Below are 23,332 nucleotides of genomic sequence, written 5' to 3' on the forward strand. Positions count from 1 at the left end.
CGCACACACACAATATTCAATGGGTGCATCTGCGAGTCTGTGCCTACACATGCACCTAAACACACAGAGGGCAAGATATATTGGCTGAGAGAGAAGGTGACACAGCCGGAGTGTTCCCTCTCTCTTTCTGTGTGTATGTGCATGTGTGTGTGTATTTGTATGTGTGTGCATGTGTGTGCGTGCGTGTGCCAGAGATGATGTCATCGTAGAAGCTAAGCTGCACTAATCAGGCGCAAGAATCGGCTCCCTGTGGATCTGCCTGTGAATCTGTGTTTACTGTCTCTTTGTGTGTGCGTGTGTGGGTGTGTGTGTGTGTGTGTGTGTGTGTGCGTGCACTTATATTACAAGACCTACAAGTGTCTGTTGTGCAGAAAGCATGACATCATTATAGTTCAGGATCTACTCAGCACATCCTGCATTATGCTGCATTGCTGTCACAAGGCTCATTTCCTGTGTAATGTTAATGGTTTGCATTAAATGGATTCCTTAGTTGGTGTGCTGGGGTGATAGATGTGTGTGTGTGCAGCCTTTTCCAAAACAAAGCCACAATGCAGCAATGAACTGGTGGACAAAATTACACTTGAGGTTTCGTTAAGTGCCACTTTTAAAATACTTTACAATGATGTAGGAGTTATAACTTACAGCTTTATCAGTGGCAAATTTATAATTTATTACAGAATATGATTTGATTATCAAATCTCATCAATAAGCAGTTGACTAAAGCTGCTACAGATGTTTTAGCAATAACAGTAGTGTCTCATATCACACTGTTTAAAAGATGAATTTACTTTCATTACTTTTTTGATACTTTTCATATTAGAATCAGTTTTGCAGTAAATATGCATCCGGGATGATTCTGTTGAAGAGTTACGGCTAAATTATTAAACTCCAGTCTTCCTGAACTGTTATGGTAGAATAACACTTTCTTTATTGATCAAATAACCTTTCTAACTGCACGCCTGGGGGCTTATTTCTGAGCAAGAAACTCATTAATCCTTATTAATGACTTACTCACTTTCCAACATCCCATCAGGGGGGCAGCTATTTTCAAGTCTCAGATAAAGGGTAATTAATGGCCTCCATTCTTTTAAATTATACACCAAAGAGTGAGCAAAGAGGGAAAGGTAAGAGTTGCTGGAGGATGATGCACAGAAGCCATATGCAGGTTTTAACTGGCAGGCATAAAAAAGTTGTTTGTCAATAATTGCTTATTACTGCGCTGAAAAGCAATGAATCAATAACCAACATTGGTTAAGGTCATTAAAAGCACTTTGCAAAGTCTTTCAAGAGTATTGTTTGTCTCAATAATATGGTCATATACAGCTATTGATACATTAAAAAGTAAATTGATGCTTAACTATTTTGTTAAGGGCAGGGGATGTTGCACCATATTAAGCACAATGAGAGAAATTGTTATTTGCTAATTTAGGCTTTACAAATAAAGTTTGATTGATTTAGTGATTATGTCATTCTTAAAGTAGAAGTGCAAATAGAATATAATACAAAAGAATAATTTGTCAACCATAACAACATTAATAGAAACGAATCAATAAAAACACAACCAATTAATACATGACTGTTAAATACTTTATGTAAGAAGAGTTTACTCTATTATTACAGCACATAATTGGTAATGCACTGTGAAACTAGATTTACGACAGAAAAAACAGAACAATAAGACTGCAGGGTTTAACAGAGAGGAAATGAGCAACATAACCTCCAGCTTGTTTTGGAGAGGGCGGATTGATGTGTTCAATATCTGGTCAATATATATGCTTGGAAGATATAGCAGAGCATTCATTTTCTGTTAACACACACACACAAACACATTTAATAAAACAAAGCAGATAATAAATAAAGGGTTTAATTGCACAGGTTCATGCAAACACATTTTCAGCCTCGAGGAGTTAAAATGTTCCCGGATAAAAACAAACTGGCAACAAGCAACGATCGCTTTCAGTTCGGACGTGATGAACATTTCTTTGCCTCCGGGGATGCTGGGTAGATTTAAAAAACAGTTTTAGAGTGTGGATGTATCACCATATGTTGCTGCTCACAGTATGGATGGCTTCAGTGTGCGTTGCGTTACATGTGTGTTGTGTTGAGTGTGTGCGAGTGTCGGTCTCAGATGGCGTACAGTATGGTGTGGATCGCTGATGAGGCGCCTGGTGGATATGAGCAGACTGTGAACGCCCACACGCACAAACACACACAAAGAGACACAAAAACACATGTACACACATGCTCTCCGCGGGCACACTCTGTTTTTCTATTTGTCCATCTATCTATCTCACTTTGGTCTATCCTTCTATTTATCAATCAATCAATCAATCAATCAATCAATCAATCAATCAATCAATCAATCAATCAATCAATCAATCATCAATCAATCAATCATCAACCAACCAACCAATCGATCCTACCTACCTACCTACCTACCTACCTACCTATCTCTGTTCCTATCCATCCATCGATCCATCCATCCATCTATCCATCCATCCATCCATCTATCCATCCATCCATCCATCTATCCATCCATCCATCCATCTATCCATCCATCCATCCATCAATCCATCCATCCATCCATCAATCCATCCATTCATCCATTCATCCATTCATCTACTCATCCATCACACCATCCATCCATTCTTCCTCTATATAAATCTGTCTTTCCCTTCACTTTTCTCCCTTGTGAGGAAAAACCCAACAGAACCAGCACACAGACTTAATCTGAGTGAATGTGTTCTGCTCTTCAAGGTTTCTTCTTCTCTCTATTTGTGTCTAAATAAACCTAATCACATAATGGGGAGCGCTCGGGACCAGACCGAGCTCTGTGTCATACAAATGAGTGAAGGAAACGACGAGAGGAAATATCAAATCTATGGCTCCGCGAGGGCAAGCGCTTACTTCTGTCTGCGCGTCATTAGAAGACGCACAGCTGCGTAGTTAGAAATAAAAAGGAAGCTACAGACCTCCTTAAATTAAATCACAGAGGTAACGTATGCCTCGTCATTGAATTTGAGAATGGGCCAGATAGGAAGAAAACACGCTGCCGCTGCTGCGAGCTCAGCGTGGCTTGTGTTGTTGTTCAGGAGATGAGTAAGTGTTGAGCTTTTTGTGGTGAGTTTTAAAATCGGATGATAAATAATCGGAGGAAAAGTCGTCTAATTCGACCATACGTCGATCACACATTAACTCAGTGCATGTTTTATCCGTGAAAGTATTGTTAGTTCATTTGAGGTGTGTGTCACCGAGCCAATGTGATGTCGACACTGACTGGTTTGTTTTTGTTTTGAGCTGTCGGAGCATTTTTACAAGTGTGTTTTTTCTGTAGACGGGACATGCCTCGACGTGTTGTCAGGCTGCCCTTCGATTCAGGCAGTTAATCTCAGTGTGTGTGTGTGTTCTTGTACTTATATCTCTGTGATGACAATATTGAGGATTGCCCTTATGGAGTTCAGACATTTTGAGAAAGTGACGAGGTCAAAGGGTTGTTTGAGAGTTGAGACTTCATTTTAGGGTGAGGGTTGGACTTAACTAGGAGGGTTCAGGGTTGGACTTAACTAGGAGGGTTCAGGGTTGGGCTTAGGCTCACTTTGTTTCTTACAAAAATTCCCCCAAACACAAAGGCCTCTCCCCTTGCTGGCAAAAACATGAGGCCATTAATATGACCATTTATTATAAACAACAGTTATTATCAATAATACAATTTCAATAGAAATAATTACCTGAACAAAGCTGTGCAAACCTGTTTGTGTGTGTACCTGTATTTTCCCAACACACACACACACACACACACACACACACACACACACACACACACAAACACACACACTCACACGCTCAGTTTGACTGTTTGTGCCAGTAGGGAGTGACTGGGGAGTCTTAGTCACCACAGGTGTGATGTGCATACAGTTCGAGTTGTGCTCTGCATGCATCAGCTTGTGTCTGTGTGGGGGATATTACACCATTAAATACAACGTCTCTCTCACTGTTATTGCCTTATGGCTGCATAATGTGAGCATCTGCTATAGCCTCGACGTCGTAGAGGGGTTTACTTTGTGATCATTTATCATCATGATACCGATATAGATTGATCTGCCTGCTCTCTGCACCAGTTTCCACAAGTGGTGTCGTTGACATTGAAGTCAGTCAAAGTGTAATGTTTCACAGGAACTGACATCAGGTGAGATGATACAGACTTTGCTCTCAGTCTTGAAGGTGCCATCAGCGTTTTATTGTGTCATCAACATATGTGACAAGTGTGTGTGTGTCATGCTGCGCGTGTTCTCCCTCGGATTCATGTGTTCAAAGTTTGGCAGAGCAAAGTGTGTGGCTCTTTGAAGTGCACGACTGTGTGTGTGTGTGTGTGTGTGTGTGTGTGTGTGTGTGTATGTGTGTTTGTGTGTGTGTGCGTGTGCCCCACTTAAACTGACAGGTAATTAGGGATAACAGAGAATCCTCCTTCTTCTCTGATCAAAGGTTGCAGATGGCAGGGCTGACAGTCTGCTGTATGTGTGTGTGCATGTGTGTTTGCTGAGAACCTGTGCGAGTGCACGTGAATAAAAGAGAAACAATGACATCAAATCTTTCCAGTGATATTTCTTGTCCCATCCTGACGTTAACGCCTCTTTCCCACGCAGGTACGAAGATGGATGCGGAACCCGAAGGTGAGCGTGGAGAAGGCCCAGGGGAAAGGCCACTTCTACCCCTGTGCCAAGGGTCCGCTGGCCGAGGACCTGTGGTACACGCACACTCCATCGCCGTACGGCTGCTGTCACTACGCCGGACTGCAGGGGGGCCAGTACTACCATCATGAGCCGTGCTCGCCGTGCCCTGCCGGCGGCCAAACCAGCGGCCATGACAAGAGCAAGGGCTGCAAGGTAAAAAGGAGAAACCGACAGAGAGTGTGTGCGTGTCGATGAGTGCACTTGTGTTACTACCTTTTCATTAAGTCCCACTCAGACCAAATAGACCTGCACTGAATTCCCCTGAGTCCTATGTTCTAATTTTGATGCCTAGAAACGCTCAATGATCAACAACCAACAAGAAGAAAAGCGAAGACAATAGAAATAATGAAATAAATACAATTTTGAGCAGCTTAATGTTTTCCTATCCAATAAATCCTCACCCCAGGGATCTCAGATTTCATTCTGACAGTAAACAAATCCTGGATCCACCCTTAATCACATCCACACCAAGTATATAATCTATAAACAGGACTCTATAGACACTGGTTGTCGTTTTGCCTCTGTTCTGCCTTTAAGCCCAACTGCGCTGTTGTGTAGCAATATTAAAGCCACTGGGTCGTTTTTGTTGTTGTTTTTTTTTCCAAAGATCCCCTTGTTGATGCTGCTCACCATGAGCTGGTGTTTTTGAAATTAGAGACAGAGGCAGATCGTCAGCGGAGAACAAGATCTCTAAAGTTTGTAATAAAAATGAAACATGAGAAATAAAGAAAACAAAGAGCCTGGAAGGAGGACGGAGCTGTTACACACACACACACACACACACAAACACACGCTAGAGTCTAACTAATGCTGCAGGTGTCCCAAGTTGTCCTTGGTTATGCAACTGCAAACACAATAGCTATCCCACTCCTTATCAATCATCACACCCTTCTGTTGGGTTCCCCACTCGTGTTTGTGTGTGTGTGTGTGTGTGTGTGGTTGTGTGTTTACTTATCCCGTCCCAATCTGCCATCAGAAGAGAATGAGTCATCACCAGCCCCCGGCAAGACAATGCCACACGGTCTACTCGGTGTGTTTGCATGCGTGTGTTTGTACTGAGAAACAACACTGAGGTGTGAGCGAATGTAGAACAGGGACCTGTAGTTACCCGTCACTCTGTTTTCTCCCCTGCAGCCTTTTAGTTTTCCCTCCATGTTATTATGACTGTGGTTTTTCTTCCTTGCCGCTCCGCCTCGCTCTATCTCTCCATCAATTCCACCTCTTGCCCTCTCAACCAATAGATCTGTCACCAATGTCTCGGTGGAGACAACCGATGTGTGTGTTTGTGTGTGTGTGTGTGTGTGTGTGGAATTAATGGGCGTTGTGGTGCGGTGGGAGCAGGCTGACGGGTTAAAGAGGTGGGGGCTCAGCGGTGAGTCACAGCTGCTTTTCACTGCAGAGTGTGTGTGTGTGTGTGTGTGTGTCAATGCAAATCCAATGTGGAGTTAAACAGACATGACTCCAGTAGCTTACTCATTTCTCTTATGTTTTGTGAACCAAGGCTCCATGAATGATTAAAGTGGAAACTTACAACACCAGAGAGAGTAACACATTCCTCCCGTGTTTGATTTCTTGTGGCGTTGCAAAATATGACAAAGTTCAGCACTCAGACGTCATGTTCCGCAGTGTCCCCCCCCCCCCCCCCTACACACAGTGTTGAACCATATCTCGGCACACTCTGTCCAAACATTGCACGCCGAAGGAGCCCCCCCTCCCCGACCCGACTGGAATGCAAATGAGCAATGCTCCAAACTGGGATATATGTAAGCCGCGTCAAAGTTATGAGCATCAGTCGCTGTCAAGCAAGTGTCCCGGACTTGCAAGTGACTGGGATGATGCTGTGGCGTTGTAGAGGGGGGGGGGGGGGGGAGATGACGAAGACATCAGATGATGACAGACAGTGTCAGACGCTGAAAGCTCTGGGGATATTTGTCCCAGTCTCATTTGTTGCTCTACAGTCTTTCCCTTTCTCACTGTCGTTTAAAGCAGAGGCATATCATCTCGCCTTAAGTGCCCGTGTGTTGTTGAGCATTCAGCTTTTTGTCGTGCTCTCTGTAGCGTCCCCGCATTACACTCGCAGAGCGCAGGGGCTTTTGTTCAAGAAACTGTTAATCTGTAACTTGGCAGCGAAACGTCGTTGCAGTCGCTCGCTGCCAGAGGAGCTGCATCGGAACTGAAATTAAAGTTTTCCCTGAGAGGCGCGCCATGCATAAAATATGAACTCGGCAATACTTGAATTAATACAAGGACATTTGCTCAACCCTCGTGGACACTTGAGTGTTGTCCTCCTTCCAAAAAGTCCTTGACAGATTGCCCACCTCCTCCTCTGCCACCGTCGCCTTATTAAAAATCTATCACAGCACCTCTTCTTTTAGCTTAGCCTTGACCCAGCGCTTTGCACAGCCTTCACCTCGCCGCCACTTTCGATAAGTCTATCAGAGCCACAGCTAAATATAGGCCTGTATTTGCCAAGCTTTATAGCACTGGTCATTTCATGATGAAATCGGTGTATTCCATTTATGACATCATCTTTTTTTTTTTATCCTGGGGGTGATGATAACAGTGTTGTATACAGAGTGGTTTACCGTAAGTTCAGGTGGACAGGGCAGGATTGTTTGGGGGAAATTATAATTAAAGATATAATGGCTTGACATGAGAAATTAGGGATTGATAGAGCTGAGGGGCAAGAGACATAAATAGAGGGAACAGCAGCAGTGGGGGAAGAGAGAGAGAGGAGAAGAGGTGAGAGGACAGTTTTATTAGAAGATAGAGGAGATGAGGTGAGAGCATCTGCCCCCCCCCCCCCCCCCCTTGGCTGAGCGTGGACAGAAATCAAAAGCATATAAATCCTCTGGATAAGGACGTCCTGTACCCTGCCACACACTGTCAGATACCCTAACCACACACACACACACACACACACATATGGCTAGTGCAAACATAAACTTGCCACTAATCTCACACATCAGGCCTGTTCTGTTCTTGTTCTACTTAATTGAAAATGAAAAAACAACATGAACTTGTGCTGACTGCTGCTTGTCCAGATTTGTCGTCATACATTTAATTGGGATTAACACACACACGTTAAAAAGTCTTATACATCTTATTTTAGTTTGGGGGCTAAACCCAACCCCAGTTTTAAAACTACACCCATCATTTTGCCGTTTGGTGGCTGTAAACAGGAAGTTTACAGCCGGTCCTGTTTGGACTCAGACATCTCAGATTAGATTACTCTGACACTGATAACCTCCAGAGGTCTAAAACACACTGACTCAAAACACATTTGAGTTTCTTCTGATCACGTCTGCTCAGATTTGAATGAGTTGGGAGTCGGAGAGGGAGTGGAGGCCTTGCTCCAACTCACTGACCATGTTGATGCGCTGAATAAGCACCAAACTACAATTATTAACTCCCTGATGTCGGAAGAACACCAGTGTGCACCTGTACTTTTCAGGCAGGATATTTGCCTAAAGGTTTTCCCTCTGACCCCTTTAAGCTCTTCATAGATTAAAAAGTAACTAATTTTCATCATGCCGTCAAAGCAGTTAACAAATACACACACATACATAAACCCTAACACTAAAACACACCTATCCCTAACCTGCTGTGATATTAACCTCACTTATACAGTTTTAACATTTTTAAGTTACTCTTTATTTCTTCATCTTTTATTCTGAAATATACAACCAGTAAGTTATATTAAACATTATAAAAGCTTAGAGCCAATACACAAGTTGCTTACAGGCGTAATCCCGTTTCCTTGTGGTCTGTTCTGGGTGTGGATCAGGTGATAGTGTTAATCAGTCAGTGTTTTCTGTATTAGTTTAAACACCAACTTTAGCTGCCCTCTCTGGTCCTATGTGTGTTTACTGAGAAAAAGGACAGAAAAAGGGACAGGACAGAGGGAGGCGGGACGGCAGGAAGTGAATCAGAGGAGACGATGAGTGAAGCAATCCAAAGAGACGGGAGAAACCAAGCGTGTCCAAGAAGAACAGTGAGTTTTATTTACTCCCCCTGCAGCCTGCGAGACGTGGCCGACTATTGATTAGACCTCAGCTCGAAGGAGTGGCACGAAAAAAGGGAGTCTGAATTCTTGGGAAATTAGTTTGTACGCAGAGAACAACCTTTCACCTCATCTGTCAGCTAGGTTGAGCTCATCAGGTTAATGTTTTGTCAGCGAGCGAAAGGGCGATCAAACCTTTGTCCAGACAGTAAAAGTAGCCACGGCTCAGATGATCAGTGGGTCACCGGTGTTTTAAATGCCTCTCTTGAGTTGGACACTGAAAGAAAACAGGAGGAGACCACCTGTCTGTCTGAGTTGGTGAAGGGGTGGTGTTGTTCAGCCAATGTCCCACAAATACAAAACACAGGTCACGTGCATCGAAACAGAAGGCGAGAGAATGCAATCGCCTGTAAAGAGCCGATTATGGATTTGAAAGCGGTTCTTACATAATTGTTGTTGCCGTGGATCAGATTTCTTCAAGTGTGTGTGTGTGTGGGGGGGCTTTGGGTCTCAAGCAATCGTCTACTTCGCCTACCCTGTTGCAAAACCCCTGAGTGGAAATGCCCACACCCTAAGACAACTTAACATTTTAGCTTTTTTGTTCTTATGAAAATACATCTCACAAGGTGCTTTGGTTTTTCTGCTGTGGGAATAACATAGATGCTGGACCTTGGCTTCTCCAGTCTTTGACCCCTGATGTCGCCTTATCTGACTGATGTCTTCTGAGAAGCAGCAGATCTCAGGGAGTTCAACTCTTGATGGAGCTAATGGTTAATGACTTGCGTGTCAGAGTCAAAGATTGAGCCGGGTTACCGGTGACGTTCTCAAGGCAAGGCCACGAACTCTGGACCCCAGCCGTCTCCCACATGGATTGTTTGAATCTGAACTGTTGGACACTAGAGGAAGGATCTTGATCAGCAAAACGCATCAGTCAATGTTTAGGTCAAGATTGTGGAAAGATATTTCAATAATAATGACATCTAGTGCGACACCACAAGTTGCAGTCAACAGAATAGCTGATAGAGTGGAGAACACTTAACATGCTAAACATGTAACACAGCCTTGCAAAAAAGTATCTGCCTTGAATCGCATTATTGTCAGAACGGTTTTTTAGCCAGTACCGGGAATGACACGGAATTAAGAAGAACCACCCACAAGATCCAATTATACAAAGAGTTACACAGAGCGCACAGGGAGCCAAAATCCCTTTCCAGGCTTGTCATGCATACTGTAGCGATACCAGGGAGGAAAGCCTCTCACTCTTAACGTCTGTTTGTGCTCATTTGATCCATCAGCTAATTGACTTCAAACTTTCTTCTCTCTTTGTTGAGGGCCTCAGCAGGTGTTCACTTTCTCTCCATGTAGATGCCGGAATCTTCCAGTTTCTGTGGTATCAAAACCAGTTTGTATCAGTTTCTTAAATCAATCGTCCCTCACATCCTTCACAATATTGACATTTTCCTGCAATCAGCTGTTTCTCCTCTTTATTGTTCCAACCTTTCTCTGATTAAACATATTTTCATGAGGGAACTCGGCTCTGGTCTGGAAAGATGATCTAAGCTACCACTGTTTAGCATACACTTAGCAATGGGAAACCGCTAATCCTTTAGCTATGCTTTTGTTTCGAAGCCAAGTGCTCTGGCAGTGGAATGATGTGGTTTGGAGTTATACACTTGGAATTGCTTCTCTTTCAGGAGCTCTCCTCTCTGCTCACAGTCGATATACTGTCTACGTATACATACCAAAACGCCACAGTGCCTTTGTTTTTCAAAATTGCTCCCGCAGTATTACACAGGTTCTTTCTACTGCCAGCAGTTTCTCAGATTATTTCGAATTATTATCGTTATGCAGCCGGATGTGTGAATTAGCTGTGAGAAAAAAGAGGAGAGCGGAGGAGGGAAAAGTAAGACAGGTTTTTATTTTTATTTTAGATGATACAAAATATCCTAAATCATTTGTGTTAGGGATATAGAAGGCATTTGAGGTTCATGTCTGCATGGCTTTGTATTGAAATATAAGGAAAGTTTTTTTAAGGGAAATATGTCAATTTTGGTTTAAATTATTTCAGAATTCAATGCCAGAGTCATTGAAGAATCAGGTTAAACATTAGAGAAACACTGGGAATTATCATTTTGACATAAGAGACTATTCAGATTTTTTTATATAATTTTGATGTAAAATGGACGTTATACTCTCTCTCTCTCTCTCTCTCTCTCTCTCTCTCTCTCTCTCTCTCGCTCTCTCTCACCCTCTCACCCTCTGTCCCAAGTCTCATTCTGAGGGAATTTGGGAATTATTGTCGATCTAATCTACCCTGAGAACCCGGCTAATCCCATCCTCCATCTTGATGTTCCTGAGCTGAGCCAAAACAACTGAAGCCGCTGCACCACAGGTGGAGCTTCAGCAGCAGCCGGACTCTGCAGTGCATATGCTCATTTCTTTTCTGTTGAAACTGCTTTGTGCATTGTGGTTTTCAGGCTTATGGAACACACTTGACAATCGAGCTTTAAGCTGACCTGATCTGCTTCCACGTGGCCAATATGCGTACTCACAATAAGCACAACAACAAGGCTACTGTGGTTGAGCTTTGTTTCTGCACACTGCATTCTGTGGTTCTGTAAAAAGGCTCTGTTGATACTTACTGGGATTCCATTTCCAGTCAAAATAATAGATACACATAATGTGGTCACAAAGTCTTGGCAGGACCATGAACAAGCAAAAAAAAGGAGAAATGATCATAACATAGGTAACACATATGTTAAAATCAGTGTTTTAAGATGTGGTGAAACCAATATATCTGTTAATTGTTAAAATACATGATTTGGTTCAAGTTTAGATTTGGTCTTTAAGGTCCAGTGGTTGCTTCTCCACTTTGGTCCAGACTGAAATACCTCATCACCTGCGGGAGATCCCCTGGTTTTGAGTCAACAACCATTGGACTGTTCACTTGGCTGACTTCCTCTTGCGCCATCATCAGATCAATGACGTGTTGATTTCTTAGCTCATCGCAAATCTGTGACATTAACACACAATTTTATTATTCAAGAGAAAGTTTAATTTCCTGTAACAAATCAGTTTAACCTCAAACATCCTCAAATGCCTGGTCTGCGTGCGTATTTTGTAATGGTTTTATTTAGTCAAACTGTGCTTGTGCCATTTGAAATGTTTGGGTTGTTATGACTATCTCTGTGAGACAGGAAGACGAGGGTTTAGTGTCAAAACAAAGGAGAGCGAAACAAACCTCATAATAGCCCCTGCAGCGAGTAAATAGGCTCCATGCCACGCAGATATAGTCATTTTCTATTTATAGAGATGAGAGAGAAATGTGTGAGAGGATGGAGGAAAAGACGTCCAGGGAGAGGGCAGAGGCTTTTTAATTTCTAATAGGACTTGCATGGGTTGAGGCACAGTGGCCGACCATGAATATTAATGTTTCTCTAGAAAGTCAAGGTTTGAAGATGAAAACGGTCAGAGTCTGACAGCGGAGGATGAATGTATCTGCAAAACCAAAAGCAGCTTAGGGTCCATATCCCATTATGATTAATATGATATTCCTCTCCCTTTGCTGTACTCCTATATGAAGTGCCCCAGTCAGGGTAGTGTCCCCTCCAAACGGACCAACAAGGGGAAGGGCTGGAAAATCTTCCCCTAGGAGTTGGGACACCACTCGCTACATCATCATCAACCGACCAATGTTATTACAGTGACAAATAATTATTATTATTATTAAATGATGCTATATTTTTATATTAAAAACCATTATCAACCAACATTATGTAGTGACTCATCCAGTTTTGGATTAAAATCAGATTTTCCGCTGGATTTCAAGATTCTTTCAGGGTTATTTTGCAAGATGTTATACTTATGTTCTAAGTGTTTTATAAGCATTTCACCCGCAGCAGTCGCTATGTTGATTTGCTTCTTCACTCGTGAAGCATTCAGGAATTTTCCTCCACCCCTTAGTTTTAAGGGTTGGTCCTGAATACACAACGGTTGAAGAGGTGTTTGTTGGGCTAGATGGTCAATACCCCTACATCGAATAGAGAACTTGGACAACACTCATGGCCACTCTTAAAATGAAGGGGTAGGGTTAAGTGGCAGGGCGAAGGGTTGATTTGATACAGGCCTTTAATCTCTCATGGGAGATACTGTACACTTGGTGTTTGTATTCCATTTGCACGGCCTCATAGCTCTTTGCCTCGCCACCTTTGCAATCCGACTTTTCCCCTTGCTCATTCATTTTAAGAGCTGCGTTTGGGATCTAGGAACAGAGGGAGAGCAGGAAAGAAAGCGATTGGAGCCGACTGACCTCGGTGTTAATGAGCAGGTCTTATCTCTGACTGAGAACAGGATGGCGCATGTAAGACTATCTTGCTCTTCCATTCTCTCCGTTTATCTTTTTGTCTCTCAAACTCATTTTTCTTTGTCTCTCACGTCTCCGCTCGCACCCTATTCCCTCATTCTACTGCATCAATCCCCACAGCTACTCTCTCTCGCTTTCCCCCCCAGTTTGCATCACCCTTCGATGCTCAGACATACATCACACATCGTGTTGGAGGTGGAGAGTTATGCATCGAGGGGAGCAGGTGGAGGGCAGGGGGGGATAGGCAGGACAATAATGAAATGAGGTTACCAGGATAGAGGGCCGTTCTGCAAGGAGGATTTCCTTATCTCCTGTTTATTGTAGTAAGGCCTCATGCAGGGGTGTTGCTCGTGTAGCATGGAACAAATAAGAGAAGTGTTATTCAATACAATAAAGGTGAAATCAAATTAGTTGACAAACTGCTTTCATTGGCATACTCAACTGATTCTATATCAAATATGTAGACTTGATGATTTCATATGTTAATCTACTTTGTTTTGTGGTTCGTGCCTAATGTAACAGAAAACCCTGTCAAACAGGATAACACTGTTTTGAGTTTAGCTTTATCCTACTGTTTATAATCTACTGTATTAGAGCAAAGTGCAACTCTTTACATGCTTTACATAACTTTGTTGCTGACTATAACACTGTTATCAAAAAGCCACAGGGCTGTTAAAGAGGTCAGTGAGGAGACGACAGAATAAAGGGGTCTGTTTAAGTCTGGATCCGGAGCATGTGATGTTTTCATTTCTTGATTTATGGGACTCTGTGGCTGATGTGTACATCCTGGCCTGGGTATGAGAATTTCCCTGCACTATATTACATCCGGATTTAATGAGGGGAGAGGACAGATCTTTAGGAGAGGTCTTAGGTAATCTAAATAATACCCCACAGGAAAGTAGGTCAAAGGGCAGGGAAGGGGGTTAAGAGGATGGGGAGTCTGGACATGGCTTGCAAATATATGTGTGTGTGTGCTAATGGGTGAGTGTTGTACTTCCTGTGGACATATTTCTTACCCACTGAAAGAAAACATGGCTCTCTAGTTGAAGCAAGGTTCAGAAAGAGGCCTCAGACTAAAGGATGATGTATTAGAGCTGCAGTTCATCTTAATAAAGAACAGTTTATGGCTCCGTACATACGTTACTGTGATGAAATGTTGCCCAGGGAAAAGTACACGTATATGACCTGTATACATAAACACACACAGACACCATCACTCTGCCCTGAGGACTTCCTCTTCTGTACTTACCTGCACTGAGGAGGTTATGTATTCACCCCCGTCCATTTGTTTTTTGGTGTTATTGTGTGTGAAGGGGTGCACCACAACAACATACTTTCTAACTGCCACTGTCTTACTGTTGTCATTGATTTTTGTAATCTGTGTCTACCGGTTGTAGGCGTTAACCTTTTACTTTTACTAGTTACATAAAGCTTAAACAACTAAACGTTTTTTATAAGCCAAGGCATGACGTGTTATTTACATGTAAGTGCTTTAAACAATGAAATTTGGATTGCTACTCCTCTTTCCTTAAAAAACAGACATATAAATAATTAAAAGAACAGCGTTACCCTGCAAACACGTGAATAGTTGTATTTGTATATGTATTTATATAATTAAAATGTATTCAACTTTGGCTGTAGGTCGAAGACAATTTTATTTTTACCGCACACTGTTATTGTATCACGTTGCACTTGACGCTGTCTATAATTGCTTGAATCAGGTTCTGACTTCTAGCACTGAGCTATAATTATAGTCAAGTGAACAACTATTCACACGACTTTTTGCCAAGTTGCAGGTTTGGACTCAAATGCAAACACGAGCACACGGGACACAATTTCCAATACACACACGAGATCTTAAAATACACACAACCTCTCCCCATGCACTCTGCGTTCTGGTAATGTCGAGGCCCGGCAGAGCAGCAGCCGCTGATAGAGGCCTTGATAAGAGTCATTTAAAATGGCTGCAGACACTGAACCTGTCCGCTCTGCGAGGCAAGGACACCAATTACCTTCCTAAGAGCCATTCTGGGTCACTAACACATCCATCTGTGCAACTGGCTTCCCTGAGGAACTATGTGCATCTTGACCTTATCTTCCATTATTCCCTGCTCCTTATATTTGTCTCTCTCTGTGCATATGTGTGTGTGTGTGTGTGTGTGTGTGTGTGTGTGCGTGTGTGCTTTGAAGGTGTTTTTATGCTTGCGATAAAGATTTTGTCAGTTTTGCAAGTCATATGCTAAAGAGTGATGAAGACTGAGTGTGACTGGTGTGTGTGTGTGTGTGTGTGTGTGTGTGTGTGTGTGTGTGTGTGTGTGTGTGTGTGTGTGTTTATGTTTATGTGTGTCACATGAGAGGAGATTACTGCTGAGGCTCAGACTGACTCACTCTCTGCATCCTGTGCACTTTAACAATGAGCCTCGTTTATCTTCCTCATAAAGTGATGATGTTCACTGAAGCTAGTTATTTTGTTTGCTGATCTTTAAATCAAATTAGACCTTTGTGAGTGATTAGAATACATTTGAAGTCGGCTTCACATCTTACTGCAACAATTTAGCGTCCTTCTTTGTTTTGTACTTAAGATTTTGGTTGGTTCATCTGCGAGTCTAAATAAAATGACCTTTGTCAATATTGTCAAATTAAAATGAAGATTGAACTACTATTAGGTAATTTCAGTCTTATTTAGGGGCGTGACCGTGGATTTAACATCGAGGGGGTTGAAAATAATACCAAGATAATGCCTCAATTATTATTTTGTACCAATTCATATTGATACACCAATATACTATTTAAAACGCCATACTTGCCAGATAATAGCAACTAGCTTGTAGTCAAAGCAGCTACAATAAAACTGCAAATTAAATTGAATAGAGAAAAACCAACCATTTTATCATGTTTTAAAACAGTTTTTTTTTTAAATTCAGAATGACGTTATGATTATTGGGGAGATCTGTGGGGGGTTGTTTAGGCCATGTTTGATTCATGGTAATGTAATGGTAATTGTAAACTAAACCCGAGGCCTTCAAATCAGAGTAAAGTAGAGTAAGATCAGTTTTTGTTTTAACAATACACAGCTGGATTGGGTATGGCTGTATTTTAAGATTATAAAACTGTTAAGATTGGGGTTCTTGTTGGAATAAGCTGACAAAATTAAGATTAGGATAGACGCTAACTTTTTCATGAGGAAAACAGACCATAATCAGCTCAAGGACAAATGGTGACAATAAATACAGGAGGACGTTTATCTGTACGTGTTTTCCTTCGATAGCAAGTTGAGATCTGATTCCAGTTCTTTTTTGCAGATGGATAATGATGATAATTAAGATTCTTGTTGTAAGTGTTAAACAGTTTGAGCTCGTCATTAAATTCAATCTAAACTCCCACTTGGGGGTTTGTGTTGGAAGTAACACTGTGGATCATGGCTGTGTGCTTATCTGATTGCATATCATTTCGTTGGGATAACTTTCTCAGCGATATTGAGTCGTGTTCTCCACACATCTACGTCCTCACAGGTCAGGAAGTGGAAGATGCTGGGTCGCCATCACGAGGACGGCACAGCCAGGCAGAGGGAGGCCGAGTCGGACGGCCACCCGGGGGGTTGTCAGTCCTGGGGGCTCCACGCCTCGCCCCGCCTGGCCAGCCCTGTCATGCTGGAGTGCTCCGTCTGCAGCGGACCCTACATCAGCTACACCATGGAGGACATCTGGCAGCCGCGCCAACGCACACAGGCAAGTTCGCCCTCTCTGCTGCTAATTAAATCACAGGTAGCAAACACTCATTCCTAACTGTAAACAGCCCAGGGAAGCAGGGGACGTCAGGGAATCCACAGAGAAATGATCTCATTATCATGTCTGGTTGCATGAATATTATAAATCAGATACACTGCACAAGAAACCATTAAAACAATAACAATAAAATAAAACAGGGCTCTTACTCTTTTTTTCTCTGAGTTGTGTTGAGTAAACATTTGTATGATAACACAAATTGACAGTTGACAAAATACTAAGGGTACGTCTCAGATGACAACACCTCACGCGATGATAAGTTTGAAGCAACTTTGTAATTATCGCAAATACTATACACTTTGTTTGTTTATGTCCAAACACTGATTTCAGCACATGATCCTCTTGCGTGGTACAGTTTTTGTGTCCTGGTTTTAGAGAATACCACTTTAAAGGCAGTTTTTGTCTGTTTCACCCACGATTTCACCACAGATCAGATGAAAAATGTTCACGACATTCAACACAACTTAACACAACTCTTTAACATTGCCCTGAGGGAGCATCAGAAAATGACTTGATTAGGGCAAATCAAAGAAAATGTGCGTTTTAAGTACAATGAAGGCAAATGAGGTGTGACAGACTAACAGATGGACGGAGTAATATAAATCATTCGTCGCTCTCTTAACAAAATCACAGCAAAAATTTGTCTGGGAAAACACTTTCTTGCATCATTAAATTAGAAATCATTAAGTTAAGTGTAATCACTTTGAATGGTGACTTAACTATTCCCTAAAATATAACACCAATATATGCAAAATAAGACACCTAAATATCTTAAGATCTTAATAAAAAAAAGAACATTTCCACATTGATAACTTAAAACAAAGTTTTCTTACTTTCCTTCCTGTCACTTCCTTTGTACATTTGCACCTTTTTTTATTTATTTAAACTTGTGCTTCCATCGACAAAAGCCAATGAAAATCACTCAGAGAAATGTTCATATTTCTTTTATTGTTAAATTGAATCAGCTTCATGTTTATATTATGACTCACAGACCAGTCATTCAGGCCTCTGCCTCCTCTTGACCTTTACAAAGACAAAATTGAACTATTCCTCCCTCTGTCTCTCTTTGCCTATGACAGAAAAACCCAAACTGTCCTTTCTTCTTCTTTTGGGAAAATAAATCCGTCATGAAATATTAATGAACGGATTCACCATCAAAACTTCATCCAGTCTCTTGACTGAATCGATAAACAACCTGAAGTAAAAGAGAGGAAGGGAGTGACGGAGGAGAGGCAAAGTCAAAGGGAAAGGACAAACGATTTTGAGTGAGTGTGTGTTTTTGTTTGTGTGCGTTTGTGTTTGTGTGTGTGTTTATGTGCCGGGCATCTGAAAGAAAAAGACAGACAGACGAGGCCACTGTTAGCTATAAGACTTACACAGATATTGAATGATCAGCATGATGGGCAGATTATTGACAGCAGCATCTCCGAATGAATAAACAACCGACAAACGCAGGCGCACACGCTCATGCCTCAGCTTGCACCACTCTCAGTAAACACCCTTGGGAGAACGCAGAGGGATGCGATAAGTTTTCCGAGCTACAACGGGGAACGGCAAACTAGGCTAAGACTGTATTTGACAGAGCCACTTAGAAAAGTTGATGCCTGACAACGAAATCCCTAAAAAAATGAACAAATGTTGACACGACTGAGCATTTTCATGTGAGTGTCCTGAGATGCTCATGCTGCTGGTCCTGTGACAGCTGCCAAAACACACTGTGCCTGTTTGTGAAGTGAAAAAGTGGAGCAACCCGAAGTAACTCCTGTTGAGACATGTTAGCTTGTATGTCCCTGAGTCATTTAGCCACGGAAAGAGCAATGGATTGATTATTATGACCACATGTATAAGATCAACTCTCACACACAAACACACACACAACTACACACACAACTACACACATACATGCAGTCATACAAAGTACATACATTCACTCAAGTTCACATTTTGAGTTGACACTTCTGTTCCACTATATGTCAAGAGAAATATTTTTTTTTAGTGCATTTCATCTACTTAACAGCTGCAGGTGAAATCTAAAATGTAACATACAGTACAATAAAATAAAAATCAATATCATAATAATCATTATAATGCTAATAATAATAAACTTTATTTATATAGCACTTTTCAAAACAAAGTGCTTTAGATGTTTGTAAACATTTCAGGACTAAGGTAACTAAGATCAGGGAATAAAACAATACAGAAATCCAACATTTAAACAAAAACAGTATAATAATAGAAAACAGAATTGTTTTTATTATTTGTGATGTTAAAGATGTCTGATAGATTCATAATGTATACTGCACATTTAGTATACAGGTGTAAATGAGCACATTGTGGCAGATGATCCTCTTGAACATTTGGCCCGAGCTGGTCTTTCAATCTGGCGCTGGGTCTCACACGGTGTCGTCATGTTATAGAGCAGAGGGTTCTCACCGCTCTCAGCCCAGTGCCCCGAGTGATTTAACACAGACTCACCCTGGAAACTCGGTCACATTAAAACGAGTCACTCTGGTGAACCAACCGAAAATGGGGCACGGACCAGTCCGGGTCGGGAAATGCTGATTTAGGGTTCTTCTGTTCAAAAAGGTCTCATGTTGTCACCGCGAAACCAGAACTTTGAAGGAGCTGAGAATGAGCAGCTTAGATTTGTGCTTTCCACACTTTGTCTTTGAGAAGTAATAGATAGAAGTAAATTAAACCAAATAAATCAAATATAATTTAGTGCAGCAAAAGTATGTTTTTTAATTCACATCAGATTTGTTTGGGTCTTGCGTTTAGCCTTTATCATTTAACTTTAATGGCCATGTAATTGAACAAATCTTAAAAGCCAAAGGGCTTTACAGTTTGCACAAGAAGTCTATTCGACCATTTGTAAATTGCCCAAACTGGATTTGTAGGGTTGGACGCACAGACTCTAATGTCGCTGTAAAATGAATCAATAAATGATTTATGTAGGTTTCTACAAGTCGTATAGTTTTTAATTATATTGTGTTTATTTTATAGTGGCTTGTATTTATGTGAACATTACTCCTGAGTTGAGGAGACGGCAGAACACCGGGAAGTTAAGGAGGGGATACAATTCAACAGTGTGAAACGGAATTAAAGTTTTCATTTGTTTTTGTTGTTTGAGAGTGTGAATTTTTCTGACTAAGTATTACTGTGTTTCTTTCCCAGGCGATGGACCTGTACTACCACAATGAGTCAGACCCAGACAGCTACTGTTGCCCCGGCGACAACAGTAAGTCACCACCTAACTAAGCTTGTTGTTTTTGTATTCCTCCACTTCCTCTTGTTTCTCCTTCAACTTTACATTGAGAGTCCTCTGCTCACTCGCCCTCCGTCACGTCCCTACGTCACTGTCGGGTCGTGTTTCTCTTCATTATCTGCTCCTTTGTTTATTTTTTCCACATCAATTCAAATTTATCCTCTGCCGTTTATTCCTCTATTACTCTTGTTTGTCGTTTCCTTTGCCCTATAAACCTGATGGCCGTGGGAGCAGGAATGATTCACACACACTTACCTCACCACAGGGGCCTCTAATCCCACCTTATCACAGGATAACGACCAGTGTCTTCAAACCAATATTACTATTTGTTGTTTTGCCGAAACCAGTAAAACAGTGGTTACAAGCAGAAAAACACAGGACTGATCATTTGTATGTTTCTGTACTTGTTACGTGTGTGTGTGCGTGTGTGCGTGTATGTGTGTGTGTGTGTGTGTGTGTGTGTGTGTGTGTGTGTGTGTGTGTGTGTGTGTGTGTGTGTGTGTATGTGGCACTGGGTGAGAGGTCAGAATGGATTTATAGCCAACACGACTGTACTTTAATTTTCCATCATGCTCATGATTTGTTCAACAAATCAGAGTCCAATCCTATTGGCACAGTGTGTGTGTGTGTGTGTTACATTTTGGCAGCAAGCCTATCTGCTGCATTGCCTTTTTTATTGGTACCTTTACCTTTGCAGAGCACCTTGCAGACATGAGCTCTTCTCATGACTGTATAAGATAAGATAAGACTTTACGTGTCCAATATTGGCACAATTTGGTGTGTAAGTGTGTGTGTGCCATGAATATATGTCAGAGTGTGTGAGAGATCACTGTTACATCATTTTAAGCAAAAACTTTAACATTTAAACCCCATTTTGCAAATGGAAACTAACATTTAACACCTTGTAATTTCCACTTCATTGCTGTAGTCCAACATTAGTTTGTTTTTTCACATAGAAACCATTCATTTCTTATGGACAAATCCAATGGATTAGTGGTTGAGGAAGTATTCAGATCCTTGACTCATCCATAACAAGTAAAACACTGTATTTGAAAATTCCCCTTTAAAAGTAAGAGTCATAATAATTTTCCGCAAAACATCCTCACGATAAGGATCATAAGCAAACATATAGTTGCCTCTGTGACTTATCGATGTGTTTGTGACACAGCTTATGTGTAAAATACAGGCTTTAAATGGACATATTCAAAGTACTGAATTGCTGGACACAGTTGGACACTTGGCAGCGGTGCAGGTACCTGATGGCTGCTGGAGCATCGCCAAGAGACAAAAGTGACAGGAACCCTTTTACTGGCAAACGTGTTTTTCACTGGGAGTAGTCTGCCCCCGTTAATTATGGGAGTTTTCGGAGAGAGAAATCCGAGCAATTAGCCGAGCTGGTGACAAGCTTGTTCCTGTAGCCTCGGCCGCTACACCCCGTTGCTCCAAGTTCAGCAATTACTGGCTTCAGGAGCAGATAATGTGGCTCCCAGTCGTTCACAGTGATGCAGTGAACTGTGTGCGACACAGGGAGCAGTAGAGAGCGATGTATGGATCCCCTAACTATAATTGTATAGAGCAGAGTTTGACCATTTCATTTCACAGAACAACAAACAGCAAAGGATGTCTGTGTTCCTTCAGAAAAAAGTACAGCGTGGTTTTTCTCAACAAAGCATCTGCTGCGGATTCCCTGATTAAAGCACATTAGCATGATCATCTGTTTGCTATGGTGCCGCTAAACAGCATTAACACACTGACTTATTCAGCTGTTCTTTCCCCAAGATGCCAACAGCTTTATGTAACATCTGATTAGCCTCGGTTAGCTTGTGTCCGTGCATGTGTGTCAAACTTCATCCTTTTGTTCTCAGAGAAAAGAAATGTGATCCAAACATCCTGGTTGTCATCCTCACCTGTGCCAACCTGCCCTTCAGAGCTTAACAGACAAACACACCTTAGCACAGACACGCAACTGCATGCAAAAGTATTGCATACACAACCTAGTAGTCCACCTACTTCGTTTGGTCCTGTCCTTCTGACTTTCCCGTTTAGGCCAAGCCAAAACAACGGGTATTAAAGGAGCCTCAGATTGAAATTAAGTTGGACCACAGCGTTGAACGATAGAAGAAGAAAAGGAAGCAGAAGCCTTAATGGTCTCTCCATTAACTGAGTTCTCTCGGCTCACAGGGATTCTTGTTGTCCTTATCTCTGCAGATGTAATGTTTGAACCATGAGGACGTTCATCTTCTGAATTCAAAAGTACCGTGTCTGAAGCTGGTGATGCTGGTTGTAACATCCCAGTAGCAATGAAATCAGCATAATGAACGGGTCCATTCGTTTTCTCCATTCAAACACCTAAATAATACCTAATAAATAAAACAAATAAATAGCATTTTAACCTTCAATACAGACGTCCACTAGCCCAAGCCTCTTCCACTAAAATCAAACAACTTGCTTTGTTCTTTAAAGAGAAACGTAATATTAGGCTGAACATTTAACGGGAAACAATGGCCACCCCTCCTCCTCTTTGACATAATCCAGACTGAAACCCTCCTCCTGCTCTCCTGACCGGATCCCAGCTGACCTTTTCAACACCACTTTTCATTTAATGTCTTTAAATAAACTCCTCATTAGAAATTCCTCCCCAGGATCTGACATTTCCCTTTAACCCTTTCCAGACCACAACTGTAACACAGAATTTAGAGCTCTCCTCTCCCGGTAATCACCACTCCATCTCGCATCGGATTTTCCTGAGCAAAGGTTTTTTGAGAACAACAGTTTTCTACACAAATAAACAAACACATATCTCACAATGATATTCTAGGGGAAAAAGGACAGATTTATTCAGATATTTACTCTGCCCCTGTTGACCATGATCTGCAGCATCATTGTGTGTTTGTGAAGCTGTATGTGCTGTGTATATAAAGTTCATCCATTCCTCTTTAAAACCCCTGAATCCTAAATTCACTAAAACCTGTGGTGTTTCATTGGACGATCGGAAATTCAGAATTCATTCATGAGAAAAGGACAGAGACCAAAAATATTATTATAACATCATAACATCCTTGGGGGGCCTTCGAGTGTCAGATGAAGTCAGATGGTAGTAATGATGATGATGATTTTGAGGATTTTGATGATGATGATGATGATGATGATGATGATGATGATGATGATGATGACGATCAGATGCAA

The 23,332-nt window shown here is 41.7% G+C and overlaps 1 protein-coding gene across 1 annotated transcript in view; it reads left to right on the plus strand.

Annotated features, from left to right (window-relative positions):
- The window catches only part of LOC128460635 (uncharacterized), a 41,391-nt gene extending 21,252 nt beyond the window's left edge, over nt 1–20,139 (plus strand). Inside the window, exons 5-7 of the mRNA XM_053445879.1 lie at nt 4,644–4,883; nt 16,609–16,824; nt 20,056–20,139. Coding sequence (XP_053301854.1) covers nt 4,644–4,883; nt 16,609–16,824; nt 20,056–20,139 — 540 coding nt within the window. The remainder of the gene's footprint in view (nt 1–4,643; nt 4,884–16,608; nt 16,825–20,055) is intronic.
- Nucleotides 20,140–23,332: the final 3,193 nt, after the last annotated feature.

The sequence above is a fragment of the Pleuronectes platessa genome, chromosome 17 (assembly GCF_947347685.1).
Source record: "Pleuronectes platessa chromosome 17, fPlePla1.1, whole genome shotgun sequence".
NCBI lineage: Eukaryota > Metazoa > Chordata > Actinopteri > Pleuronectiformes > Pleuronectidae > Pleuronectes > Pleuronectes platessa.